At 37.9% G+C, this 14,809-nt stretch overlaps 1 protein-coding gene across 2 annotated transcripts in view; it reads right to left on the bottom strand.

Annotated features, from left to right (window-relative positions):
- Positions 1-5,261: 5,261 nt before the first annotated feature.
- The window catches only part of LOC113038169 (dachshund homolog 2-like), a 136,949-nt gene continuing 127,401 nt past the window's right edge, over positions 5,262-14,809 (bottom strand). For both annotated transcript variants that reach the window (XM_026195402.1, XM_026195403.1), the window contains exons 10-12: positions 13,878-14,024; positions 11,820-11,885; positions 5,262-6,267 (exon numbers count right to left, since the gene is read on the bottom strand). In XM_026195402.1, the coding sequence (XP_026051187.1) occupies positions 6,230-6,267; positions 11,820-11,885; positions 13,878-14,024 (251 nt within the window). In that variant the 3' untranslated portion in view covers positions 5,262-6,229. The remainder of the gene's footprint in view (positions 6,268-11,819; positions 11,886-13,877; positions 14,025-14,809) is intronic.

The following is a 14,809-nucleotide window of genomic DNA, read 5'->3' as shown; positions in this document are numbered from 1 at the left end:
GACTGTGGGAGAACTAAATGGATCCTGGGTCTGGGAGTCTTCCCTCATGTTTCAGTGTGTCTTCCTGAGTCTGCACTCGTGATCTCATATACTTGGAGATGGAACTCACGGAAGTGATCCAACTTGCATCGCGCTTCATAATAGGAAAGATTAATCATAACTCTGTTACAAACATTACATGGAGAGCAGATTGAAGCTTTTCCCCCTTCAGAAACAGACCCTCATACAGTAGTCGCATGCCTCTTCTGGAATTGTAGACTGTAAATCTGCTTTCAGATTTCCCAAGATGCCAACGTCTCTTAAAAGTCAGAGATCTGAAGATAAAGTAAAACATTTCTCATCAGATTCTTCTGGACAAATGATCTGAAGGTGTCATTCCAGATTATAGCTGTACACTGTAATAAATTATGTTTCAAAGATGTATATTAAAACGAAGAATAATGGAGTAAAAAGTAATACATAAATTTTGTTATGTTTAATTCTATACCATTTCTTTTTAGCTGTTTGAAATTCAGTAGCAATTTCTGAGAGACAATCCTACACCATTTTCAGTGTATTTTTGTTGTATGTATTAACTGAAAGCCTGTCTTCTGAGGGTATTATCATACAGTATATATTTCAAAAATTATTATTTTTTTTTTTAATCTAATACCATAACCATCAGTTTACAATAGAAAATACAAATGCTATCATAATTTAATTACAACATCTTTTCCTTGGAATTTATAAAATAAGTTAAAAACCTCTCCTACTAGAAGACCTTATAAAAAAAACTTAAACTCATGTACAAAACAAACAACCGCTCGCAGCTCTAAATAATGAAACACACATCCAGCGAGAAACGGCAGCAGTGGACAGAACTTGGAGAGCTGCTGACCAGCATTATCGCCCGCAGACATCTGAGTCTGCCCCGCTTTAAAACATTCCTATTTACGGCGCGGCGGCACAGAAATAAATAAATGTGTTAATATGTTGGGAAGGCTGGTTGGAGGGACCGCTGGTGCTGTTTGGTTTTTCTGTGATGATGCCATTTATCACACGTTGACAGCCCGTTTGTGAAGTGCTGCGCTACGCGGTCCACTTCAACTCACCGTCCCGCCGTCTCAGCTGTTTGGGAGAATGCATAAACGAGACGTCACGATGCAGAACGACTAGCATACCTTGCCCGTGGGACTTCCAGGGTGAAAAACACTGGAGATTCTCCACAGTCAGATGTACACACAAGTCTGACACAGATTTTGTGTTTATTTAATGTTTTTTCCTGAAGAACATGCTGTCTGGCTGCTTTCTGCGTTGTCTGAAATGTGTAAAGGACCTAGTACATGCCCTAGGGGTACACCTTATCATCAGGTGTGAGAAAGGCAAAATAGAGGTTCAAATGCATCATGAGGATGTTCTAGGAGTTTTTCCATGTAGAGGTGAACTATGGAAAGAGGGCACATTCCTGTGACCTTCAATTTTTTTTTTTACGTGGATGTGTGTGTGCAGGTTCAAGCAAACAGTACAGGTGGTGATTTATGATTTTCAGTGCAGCGAGATGCGACTTGACATTTTCCTGCTGTGGCGTAGCCCAGTTCTGGCTCTATGCTTCATTACGTGAGCCTCCCCACGCGATTCCCGACCCAGTAAAAAAAGCCTGCTCACCTCAGCAATGAGTGAATGAGCATGTGTGGATCTGTCTCGGGGGTGGGCGGCTTCACTATGCTATTCTCACCTTCCCCAAAATCTCCATATGGCCATGATGCCACTGCTCCAGTCAACCCTTAAATACACACACACAGCTGACAACAACTTTCAAAGTCTTACCTGGTAAGATAAAGGAAACTGATAAATAAGTAAACAATCACATCTGTGAGCACAAATGGTTGACATTTGGCGTGATGCAGATCATTTCTTATTTATGGGTGTTTTCTTGTCCCTTGACCCACTTACACAGGTCATATGACTAATGCCTAAAATTAGGTGATGCATATCTGTGCTCTATACACTTGTGTTTGTATCACTACTACTTTATTTAGTAGGAATAGTGTAAGCACCGGAAAGAAAATTGCACTTGTCAAGTGATTTCATGGTCTTTTTAAACTGCCACAAACCTTATGATCTCAGAAAAGTACAGTAGAGATATAAGTAGGCGGTCTTTAGCATACATTATTACCTTTGCAATACAGTCTCTGCAGAAATTCATTATTCTTAATTAGCATTTCTGTAAACAGCATCAACCCCCATCATTTGCCATACAGGAAAATCTCTGCGGTGCATTTCCACTAACAGTCGCGAATGCAGCAATTTGTTGCAGTTGTTTTTAGTTATTACTTCAGTTGTTCAGCGAGAGAGGAGGGGAAACTAGAGTAGAACATTCCTAGACACTGCTTTGTCTTCACAAACACACATCTAGACACCTATTATTCACTATTATCTTTTAACTATGAAATTTACTGCTGTTTGAATTGTCTTTAATGCAGCCTGGATGTAATATCCCATGATTCCCCACTAGACAGCCACTTTAGTGAGCTCTTTAACTCCCTTTCAACTGCCTTTACTCATCTATTCATTCATTTTACTATAACAAACTCCAACTTTAACAGCCAACAACAACCTGTGTTTGGGTTTTATTTAGCCTTGTAGTGCTGGAAAGGTGTGTGTGTGTGTATGTGTGTGTGTGTGCATGGGTTTTGCTTACACTCAAGGTGTGGGATGCCAAGTGTTGGCTTTCTTGTTAAAAGAAATCATTATTTTGGAAGAAAAAGAAAAGCAACGAACAGGAAGACCATTAAAGCATAAAATGTCACAGAATTTGCTTGGCTGTTTTCAAATACAGAGATAAAGAGCATTCTTTTTTATCATATATAATATTTTATAATAATATTCATAATATAAAATGTAGTGTAATATGTTATTTTTTAGTTTTACTGTAATAATTATGTAATAAAGTTTGTATATTGATAAAAAAATCTACAGATTTAACAAATAGCGTATGTTAAATATATGCATGTTAAAAACTTTTTTCATTACCTTAAAATTAACTGAGACTAATCATTTTTAATGATGAAAAACTGATAATTATGATGAAAAGCACCTATTACCGTACACTTTGACCTATTCATTTTAACATAAAATATTGATATGTTCAAATACTTAAATGCAGCTCATATAGTGTATGTTTAATTGAAATGTATCTCACAATTTCTCTCTAAGAGGGAGACATCCTGAAGAGTTGCAATGTTTTCATGAGAGTCAATCGTTCATGGTCACAGTGGCATAATCTGTCCAAGCAAACGGCTCCGTTCCGAAGAGGTCGAGAATTATCGATTCCGGTCACGGTCATATTTCATCTCCATGAAGCTTTTTAATTGACGTGGATCTGCTCTTATGGATTATAGGCTAGAGAGAAGAGAAGAGACGCACACCTGGCTCTGATGTCAAGCTGGTATGACTCTCCATATTCGTCCGCTCCTTTAATCCCTACCTTCTTGTTAGCCTTAATCAGATTCAATGTTTTTAATGGAACGTATGCAAATGATTCTGTTTTTATCTTATTTCCACTGATCAAATAGTCCACCGCAGCGATTGTGTTTCAAACACTCACCTCAGTCCCACCCCTAAAAACATCACTAATCATAAATGAAGTACTTTGACTACTTTACATAAAGCCAGTTATGGAGGAGAGGGGCTAATCAAGAGTAGATCAAAGACTCGTCTTTAATTGAAGTGCAAAAACGGACCCTCTTTCTTTTTTTGTTTGTAGGGCCAATTCAGGCAGCGGCTCTCAGGGCTCTGTCAGGAGGCCTGCTACTCTTCCCACAACTCCCAGAAGTCCACACAGTTACGGACAACGGATGAAGTGCAGCGGTGGCGGTGGGAAATGTAGTCTGCTGCTCGACGGTTTGACGGTACGTGACTAATTAGGTCAGTTTCTTTGGCAGCTGCAGGTGAGAGGTGCTCGCTCGCGTTTGCTTGGTGTTGAACACCTCTGGGACGGTGGAGCTTCAGAGCCGTGGGTTTTTATGGATTGCTGGGGTGATGGGAGTTTTAGGCTGTGATGCGAGGCCCATGTGTATTTATATTAAAATGCTCTGCTTCAAAGAAGTACCACAACAACCATGATGAGATGATATTAAGAGAGTCATAGAACCGGTGTTCATACCATTCAAACTACTTGTCAACTGATACAGAGTTCAGGATTTCTTGAATATTTAACGAATGTACATGAGATACATTAGTGCAAATTACTACTAACAGTTGCTTAAATGTGTGTGTGTGTTTCATATATATATGGAAAGTAATTAATACTTTCATTCAGGAACAATGAATTAAATTGATCAAAAGGAACATTAAACACTTCTACATTGGTTAAAAACATTAAATTCGTCAAAGAATCCTGAATAAAACGTTTCCACAAAAATATTGAGCAGCACAATGGATTTCAACATTGATAATAATAATAATAATAATAATAATGTGTTTCTTGAGCATCAAATCAGCATATTACAATGATTTCTGAAGGATCATGTGACGCTGATGCTGTAATGATGCTGAAAATTCTAATTCTTTTTTTTTTTTTTATATTCAAATTAGGAAACCCTTATTTTAAATTGATATTTCACAAATCTTACTGTACTTCACATATGATTTAACTGTTTTGATCAAACAAACTGAAAAAAAGTTACAAAATGTAAGCAGTAGTGTAACTATGAACAGTAGTGTGTGTTTATAGTAATAATAATAAATTTGTGCTATAATTGACACATTTTGGAACTGACACATGTGGTTATTAAACATTCATTTCAAAATGGCCAAATACCATAAACTCGGGGGTACCATCTCTGAAAATAACTGAAGCAAAACAAACAAATGTTTCCATCTTAATTTTATTACTCAAAGGGGGAAAAAATCAAAACCTACCAAGTCGTCCATAGGGGTGTTTTATTCGTCGTGGCATGTGCAAGGCTGTGATAAGTGTCTGTTGCCATTTGAAAACAAGATTCAACATCATCGATAGCTGCCGATTTCTGATTGCATTACCTATGGAGTCGCTAGAAATGTTTAAAAATAGATTTGAAGAGGCAGCGTTTTATTTTCAATCGATACGTGTCATTTTTCATTATTGTATTTACAAGCATGCTCGCTCTGGATGTGCATAAGGGTACTTCTCATCTCTTTTTCGTCACTAAAAATGTATCCACGTAATAACAACGTCAGGATAGCAAACGCTAAAGCATGTTTACAAGTCTTTATAAACGGGTAAAAACAGAAGGGGGAGTACTGTAATACTGTGTTTATAGCAACATCAAATGAACACTTCATTTTTTTTTTACTTTTTAAGTTAAGCAGCAATAGAGAAAAACATTGTCACGGGGCAAAGTAAGACAGCAAAGACGAACAAAGAACGTTTGTTTCAAGATCACTTGAGCATCTGTTTGAAATGCTGATTAAAATACAATGGAAAATAACAAAGCAGATAATAAAATAAACACCAGATTAATAAACATAGGGAGGGGAAACGACAACATGGGGAAAATATTTCTACATTTTCTAAAAAAAAAATACAACAAATTAGAAAAAAAACGAAATGTTGATATAGAATCCCTTTCTTAAAAGGCAAAACAACAAATGCAGACAATGTTTATTAAAGAAGCACATGTCTTGTTTGGAGTCTGTCCTCATAATATTTGTCTCTTTTGTCCCTTCATGTAGAGGTGCTGTGGACAAAGTTCTCTACAGACTCGTCAAAACTGTTGTGCTGTTCAGAATCATGGGGGATCAGCAGATCACACTCAATAATAATAATAATAATAATAACAAACTGAAGATTACTTTAGGGTGATGCTGTGTGCTTCACATAAAGAAGGGGAATTCATCAGGTAATGAGATTTTAATCCAGGAAAACAAACATTTCTTTTAATCTCAAAAAAGTGTGGGATGTAGAAGTAGTCAAAACAAGAAAGAAAGACATTTTTTTACAAGTAGGTGCATGTGATGAAAGGTCGCCAACAAGCAGTGCTCAAGACACACACACGCGTCTCATGAGGACCGCAGATGCGCTGCACCTCCACACACATACACACACACACACTCAAGTCCTGTACATGGGTTCAGGTGCCCGGTCACCCGCACCACTTTTCCTCCGGGAAGAAGCCCCACAAACCCCTCTCCATGTGGCTCCGTCCGTCTCTGGGCTGAGATGAGCTGAGCTGAGCTGTCTGTCGTGGGACTAAAGATGTCAGAGGCTTCAGTACATGATGGGAGGTTTGGAGTAGGGTCTGTTTTCTGGAATGAAGAAGATAAAATGCATGAGAGCCAGTGAATATTATATAGAACTTTAATCATGTAATCCATAAAAAATTTAATATAATCAAGTACTGCACTTTGGAATCTGATTGTGCAATCCAGATCACGTGTGTGTGTGTTAATTTGTATTAATTTATACATATAAAATCATTTATTTATATAAAACATTCATCAGATTTTAGAGCTTTAATTATCAATTATATAATATAAAAAACAAGGCATAATATAATTTGGAAAACTTTACATTTTAGCACAACATGGTTCAAATTAATATTCACCATCCCCAAGAGAATCACAAAGACTTCGTAATTCAAGAATCATAATTAAAAAAGGGATAAAAACAAAGACATTAATGTCTTCCAACATCAAAACTTAGCAAGTTTAGAGAATGAATCATGTTTGCGGTGGCCGTGAAGCACTAGATCAGAGAGAAACAGCTGGTGGTTGAGGGGCAGGAGTGCTGCAGATGCATGTTAATCGGAGAGCTCGCAGCGCACAGTCACACAGGAAACAGTTCATTAAGACTCAAGTGCTTTTACATGTTCAACATGCTTGCTTCTGCAAGCACCAACAGATGAGCTAATATGTATGCAGGATGTAAATACAACGACACTCAAGGTACATGGACGGAGAGAGCGTAAGTGAGGGAGACGGGACATTAAACTGAGCGCGTTTATGTCCCTGCGCATAATCTATAGGTCAGTCCAAATCAGTTTGCTTTGAAAGCAGACATGGAAAAATTGGGCATTCTTGACTGTATTTTTATAGTTTTGAATTGGTATAGATTTATTGGTGTAAAATTACATTTGAATGATTTTATTTTATCAATATGTTATAAAAAATATCAAATTCTAATAATGAATTGCTACATTTAATTGCCAAATAATTCAAATAAAACATTTTTTTCTCAGATTTTGTTAGTGCATGACCTTACCCCATTTAGAAAAAAATAATACGTTTGTAAGTGACCATTATCTTACCCAACTTATGAAAAATGATCAATAGCTTTATCAGTAAATCCAAATTAACAATCTGATTCAAAACTAGCAATGCCATAATGAGTGACATTTCTACAAAATGTGACCCTGGACCACAAAACCAGTCTTAAGTTACTGGGGTATATTTCTAGCAATAGCCCCCAAAAAAAAAAAAAAACATTGTATGGGTCAAGATTATTGATTTTTCTTGAATGCCAGAAATCATTAGTAAAGATCATGTTCCATTAAGATATTTTGTAAATTTCCTACTGTAAATATATCAAAACTTAATTTTTGATTAGTAATATGCATTGCTAAGAATTCATTTGGACAACGTTAAAGGCGATTTTCAGCAAATGATCCATGAAAAAAAAAAAAACTGCTTAACCTTCAGAAATGTTTGATTCTCAAGAATTTCAGACCCTATTTTTGTACTACTTTTGTGGAAAGTGCCTAATTTTCTGATAAACTGTCTGTGAACAGAAATTCTTTTTCATTGAACCCTTTTGTTGTTTATTAACATCCACAGAACATGTTTAAATGTGCCATATTAAACATTACACGTGACATTCATACTAAACATGAACCATTTGAAATATATGAATGCGGTAAGAATGAGGCCTGCTGGTGCTGGAAGGAGGGAGATATGCTAGAAGAGATAAATAGACGGAGGATATATCACTTGCTCTGAAATATGAGTTATGAGTAATATCCTGAAGTGCAATTAATTGAGTCCTATGGCTGACAGCAGACTAAATCTGCCATGATGAAGCTGCACCCAGGAGACACCGGAGCAAATAGTTCATACACTTAATACAGAGACCTGACAGAGCAGGACACATCAGTTTTGTTAAGCAGGAGGTGGGCCAAAATACTAGTGTTCAATGCATCAATAATCATTTCTCTTTTGTGAATATCAGTGTTTTCACAATGTCACAAACTATAGCTAAATTGGATTTGTTTAGGATTTTATAACCTAACCTAAAATGGAAAAAAAAGAAGTAATTGCACAGAATTGTATGTTAATTAATAAATAAACAGACACATTCATGTATATTAAATATTGCATACAAGGAGACTTACAATTAAATAATATTTGTTATTGCCAATTTTCATGTTCACCTTTTATTCATCAATTTGTAGCCCTAACAGAAAGCATCCAGGTTCTATTTAAAGGCAAGCATTTATTCCTCACATTGGTATTTCAGTAAATAACTGTTGCTAGCGATGAGGTCAACCCTATGAATCTTTGGCTCTTTTGTCCCACATGTAGGATACTGTAATAGATGGATGGGGAGGTGAGGGTGGTCCTCCTTCGGGACCTCCTCCACAACACACGGCACCCCCTCCATATAACCCCGGACTCATTTATTCTCGAAACGCAAACGCCGCTTCCTCATCCTTGATTATTCATCCTCATTATATCACAGCATGATATCAATTAATAGGTTGAAAACTTCGAGATATGAATGGTGTGCCGTAGTACAGTGCATTCAGATCCGAAATCTGCACACCTTCAGCGTCGATTGTTGGAACGTTCTCCGGATGGCGCCCATTGAGTGTGACTGCAACGTTTTGAGTTCGGTCTGCTCCATCTTAATTACATTTTCACCTCGCCTCTCTTCTTCACTCCGTCTCTCTCCCACCACTCCACACTTCTCTTAATCGGCTTGTAAAATGATGTCACCTTCTTTTGTGTTCAGCAGTTTTTTTTGTTAGCGCCACTTGTCTTGATTAATCAGAAAAGGCACGGGTCATCGTAATGGCCCAACACCGGGGTGGAACCTGAGAAAGCGCAAAAAGCTTTTAGCCCGACGAGTGGGATCTCGGCAAGGACAATCAAACCTAATGAAATCAGCTGTCACTGCTAGCTTGCAAAACTGTGAAGTCCGACTTGGGAGGGAAGCACGGGCTAATTAGATTTTTGCCGGCTGTAATGGATAAATGTGGTGAGGCGCGGGAGCTCGGGGAGGGGTGGAGCGGACAACAGACTTCATACACAAACTCCCCAGGTGGGGCGGCTGCCAGACTTTGTAAGCTGATTGCACAGACACCTTTCCTCTTTCAGCTTGATGGAACTTCTAGATAAAGAAGTGCAGAGATAAAGTGATGATCTGTGCATCCGAGAGAGTGCGGGATCATTATGTTTTCCCTTCATGGACAAAACCAGGCATTCCATAACAAGTGAATTACTGTAGATACGCTCTTCCTTTAGCTTGGTACAATTTAGATGTTGTTTACACCGAAAAAGGACAAATGTTGTATTGTTAAATATTTCTCTTCATATTACAGTTTCCTCCATGAATAAAAGTGAACCTCTCATTTTAGCTCTCTCATTTAAGCTCATTTAGTAGGAGTCATTATTTCTTATAAGCCAATTATAAGAACTGAATATACGGAATCCATAATCGCAGTCTCAAATAATGTACAATTAACTGTAACTGTATTGAACTTGTTTTCCCCCTTTAGTGAGGAATTAAAATGTAGTGCAAAGCAGTTTTGTCCATTGTAGGCCGCTGATCACTACTCATGAAGTGAACAGTTAAAGTTCTGTTTCAGAGCGATTACAGTCCCATAGCAGAGACTCATTTGCACCTCGTATTAGCCTCTGCATTACAGGGGAAAGGTCTGATCTTCACGTTTCCTGGTTCTGCTCGTTGCTCTAAAGGTCTAACACTAATCCCTGCTGTTATACTCATATTAGTGACGCCTCAACTCAGGTCACAGACTACATTCCACAGGCCTCCAGAGTGCCACTAAAATAGTCGCAAGTCGCAAATTATATATTTTTTTTCCAGTTTTTCAGGATTAACTCGGAACCATTATTTGTCATTTAAAGATACATCAGATTTCATTGTAATAAATGGTATTCATTAAAAAAAAATCACAATCATTGTTAAGCATAGTGTGGTCTGACTGTAATCTTGTACAGAGCCCCTAAAGGGCCAAATACGATTGCATACTCCAGCAAAAGTTTTGTATTCCCCTTAGAAACTTTGCATTCATGGGCCATTTTTTTTTTTTTTTTTTTTTTTTTTTGCATTCCCTGATAAAAAAATTTTTGAAAACAAATGTGAGGCTTCTTTGGGAACTCTAAAATTTGTGAGTGAACACAAAGCATGGAAATCTAATTTTTCCTCCCATCTCATCTTTATTTCCATCTCCCTGTCTCTTTAGGGCCTCCATAATGTTGAATCCATTGCATGGGAAACTTTGGGAGTAATATGGATAACATGTTAGAACCATCAACACAATTTTTTCCCCTCCAAACAGCCAGAAATATTCTTACAAAACAGAGTGACCTTTATACGACATGGATCAGGATTACTAGTGACAGTATGGGAAATTTATCAAGCGATTCTATAATTTGTGATACCTAAAAAAAGCTACTGGGTCCTAAAAGTTTTTATTTAAAAAAAATCCCTAGTCAATTTTTAGGCCTAAATGAAATCCTGTATGATTTCAAGATAAGTGCTTCGTAACTAATTTAGATTAGTTTTGGCATTGTACATTTTTTAGCAAATGTGATTGTATATGATCATCACTTAATGGTTGTAAAACATCTCAAAAGCAAATTTTTTTTTCTCAAGTCATGAGTTACTTGATGTCTCATAAGGTTTGACAACAGCATGCTCTATTCCGTCTCCAGATGTCGGCCTACAAAATAACAATTGATGTATTTCTCGGTATGGTCTAAGGCTGTGTGTCTTTGATCTGCAGGTTTTGAAAGTTACAGACTTTGAAACACGAGATGTGCAACAGATTTAGTGTGTAGTTGTGTCTGATTCAACCCTAGAAACCTACAGTCACCCGCCGATGACCCCTTTACACTGCGAATGAACCTTGGTGCCGCCCCAAAGAAGAAAAACAACTGGTGATATCTACCCTGCAAAGCTTCAGCAGGGCTCTGTTACAGCACCGCTGTCAAAACCAGAAGAAAAATGGACGTCTCTTTATTTGCAGACTGTGAAATTGGCTATATAGGGGGAAAAAACATTTCTCTCATTTTCAGCGGAGCACTTTGGAGCCCATTTCCACTGCATCTTCTGTAAACATATGTATTTATTCACCTTCCCCCAGCCCCACATTTCAATAAGATGTACGGCAGCGGGTCTTTAATTCGCCGTCAGACGTGTTGATAATAGGTCCCATTTATCAAACACAACTTTTGGCCAGATTTGGGAGGCTAGCTTGGAGGGAAGGGGGAAAGACAGATGGAACAGGGATAAGAATGATACTGTATGAGTGTGTGCAGAAGAGCTGTAAAGCGCAAATAGATCTCGGGGAACGGAAGCGTGAAAGGCAGATGAAAACATCAGTTTGTAATCTCACTCTTGAAAGAGTTGGACATCTTCAAAGGGTCCCAATGAGATGTAAGGCAAGTTCAGGGATTTACTCTAGTAGTTTTGCTGGGGTTCGGCCCCAGGAGAGAGGGGGCCTCTGGACCATATGTACAGCACATGGCTGGCTGCATCTTCTCAACTGCAGCCATTTTTACCTTTCATTCAAATACAGACTATTGACCATATGATGTCAGGTCTTGTAAATTCTTACCTTGTACAGCTGAGTTCTCCTGCTGGCTGCCATTATGTTCAGACTTCACCTCTGGTATCACTGCCTCTACAATCAAATATGTCACACAATTAGACCTCTCGGTACATTACCATCCCTATGATACCAAACTATCAGCACGATATTACTGTTTTTACGTTATATTCCAACAAATAAAAGCAGCCTTGGTTAGTATCAGAAACTTCATTATCAAAAACGTACTGACCCAAACTTTTGAACAATAGTGAGTTTTATTACACATTAATATTTTTCAATTCACGTTGTCTGCCTAGCTCGCTTGAGTTGCATTGCACTTGGAAAATCTCCACAACAAAGGCTGTGTTGCACAGATAAACCAAAGAGGAAGTGGCTTTATCTGAGGAGAGATGTGACGTAACAGCAGACTTTCACAATATGGATCTTTTTCTAGCATTCCCTTCAGATGAAAGGCAAAAACAAAGTGCATTTCTCATAATGAATTCGCGTCTAATCAGCCTTGGCCTAATAATTGCTCCAGCACTCATGAAAATACTTGCAGATGTCTTGCAAATGTACCTGTTTTTTTTTTTACCCCCTATTCAAATTCTGCTTCTGTTAAGATATTCACAATTAAACAAGTGTAATCAAAACAACAGCAAGCGATTAGGAAAATGGTTTGGCCTTGATAAGTGTGTATTAAGAGCGTTTATGATAAACATCAGACTCCATTTCCTCAGCTGAGATTATGATGCTAATGCATTGCTAATAGTTATGACCTAGACGGAAATACCAATATCAGCACTGACTAAAAAAATAGGAGAATGAACAGAAGGTTGAACGAAATATTAATGGACAAACTGAGGGAAGTTCTGAACAATCAGATATTTAAAGAGATTACTTTAAAGACTGTAAAGGGAAACCTTGTATGTACATGTCCAAACAATGCGCGATGTGACGAGTTTCCAATGTTATGTCAACAAAACTAAAAATGCAACACAATCTTAAATATATGTTATATTTGGCTGCGAAAGCGTAAAATCCACTGCCCACATTTTACGTATTCTTGATGTGTTTTCCAATTAATTTCTTTACACATATTATCCTCAAAGAAACTGTTATAAGCCTTAAACTAAATAAAAAAGTTAAGAGAATCTCAATACTCTTTGATTCGAACCAGAAAGTGGTATAAGAAAATATGAAAAAGAAAACCATCACAAACAGCTGTACAATATTAAACCACTGAATGTAAGTCATTAATTTAATACAATATATTTGACGTTAACTTTGGAAATGCTTTATTAGAGTGGATGTCGCTGCTAAGCATGGAGCTCATTTCCATTGACTACTCTGATTGGTGGAGCTCTCTTCAAGGTTAAGTGTAGTATGGATTTCACCTGGAGTTCAACAATTACGCATTTGGTTTTGGCTTCTATGGAATCGAATATCATAAGCTGCTTTCCCACCAGTGGGCAAAACATTCCTGGTTGCTTAACCATTCTGTTATGTGCCAATCCAGGTCTGTCGGCATGAGTATGGTTTCGCTTTTCACTGGTAAAGTTACTGGTGATCTCATAATTAAATTAAGCAGAATTTTGGACCAACAAGATTCCATTTATTGGTTGGCTTGTCCCAATATCACACTTGCAGTCTTGGCCACTTGTAGGTGCATAAGACTGTTCCTGGTCTAAAATCTCAAAGTTTGCATCAAAGTGGTATTTGCAGCTCATTGTATTCCATTATCATAAAAACTCATGTGTTTTAAAAAGGTTGCAGAGAGGTGTATGTGTATTTGTAAAATGTTAGCAAAAGTTTTTTTTTCTCTTAATTAAAAGTACCACATTTGCTTTATTGTAAGTGCAAAATATTGAAAATCTAAATGTGTTAGGAAACTTCAGTAGGACTTAACACTATTATGTCTGCCCCATCTGGTGATCAAAAGTTCTGCACACTTGCAGTCTTCAAAACCACTTGAACGCTTGGGCCAACTACAGGAAATGTGTCATGTCAGTAGACAAGTGGTCAAATGAAAAGTGTGGGTATTGGGACGGGCCCAGTGTTGTGTGTGTCCGAGCAGAGCCCCACCGTTGAGACTCATGCGGAGACTCTCAGGAGATGTGGCCTGTTTGAGCGCATGTTCCACCTGCTCTCTCCTCTTAGACTCAAACTCCAGAGCCTCCTGCAGTTTCCTCTTCGCCTTCTTTTCCTTCTTCAGACGCTTCTGAATAGTGGCTGAGGGCGAGAAGAAAGACGTCTGAACAAACATTCAAACGTAAAACACTTCTCTCCTTCAGCATGGTGTCTGAAAACACAAGACTCGTGTTCACACATTAGAGACTTGAAAGTGCTCATTAGCACTAGCAAAACAAAAACATATGGTGCGCTACGTGCAACAGCTTTCAAAAAGGATATGTAAAAATGCTAGGTTTTTTAGATGCTCGGATTAATCAACTTTACCGAAATGTGGCGTAGTTAGCGGTGTTTGCTAGGGCATTCGTATTCAGGGTTCAGAGACTGTAAGAACAAGCAATCGTTGTAGCACGACTAATAAAAAAAAAATAATTCAACCTAACAATGTGCATTTATGGGCCAACACAACAGCTGTACACAGCTAACGCCAACACATCGTGTTCACACAGCACAGTGTTTTCTCTGAATATGTGCAAACATAATCAACTCTGTGTATATGTGGATTCACAGCAATTAACGGCCTTTTGAAACACTCGGAGTCTGGCAGAAGATCTTAAAACAAGCTCACGGCACGTTCGCTCGCTTGCAGTGTTAAATGTATGTCCTTTCCTCCTCACACCTCTAATTACTTGCCTTTGATTGGCCAAATTATCCACCATATAACAGTGCGCATTAAAAGAACATGAAATGCTGTAACAGCCATGGCTAATAAATTATTGAGGTGTTTGTACATATTGTCAGAGTTGTTATCCAGCTGAATAATTGGCTTAATTTCTTGGCGCAAACGGCTCGAGTTGAATTGGCAGTAAATCCACTGGTGACACGGT

Source organism: Carassius auratus, chromosome 21 (assembly GCF_003368295.1).
Source record: "Carassius auratus strain Wakin chromosome 21, ASM336829v1, whole genome shotgun sequence".
NCBI lineage: Eukaryota > Metazoa > Chordata > Actinopteri > Cypriniformes > Cyprinidae > Carassius > Carassius auratus.
The sequence above is the reverse complement of the archived record's forward strand: the minus strand, read 5'-3'. Positions and strand labels throughout refer to the sequence as shown.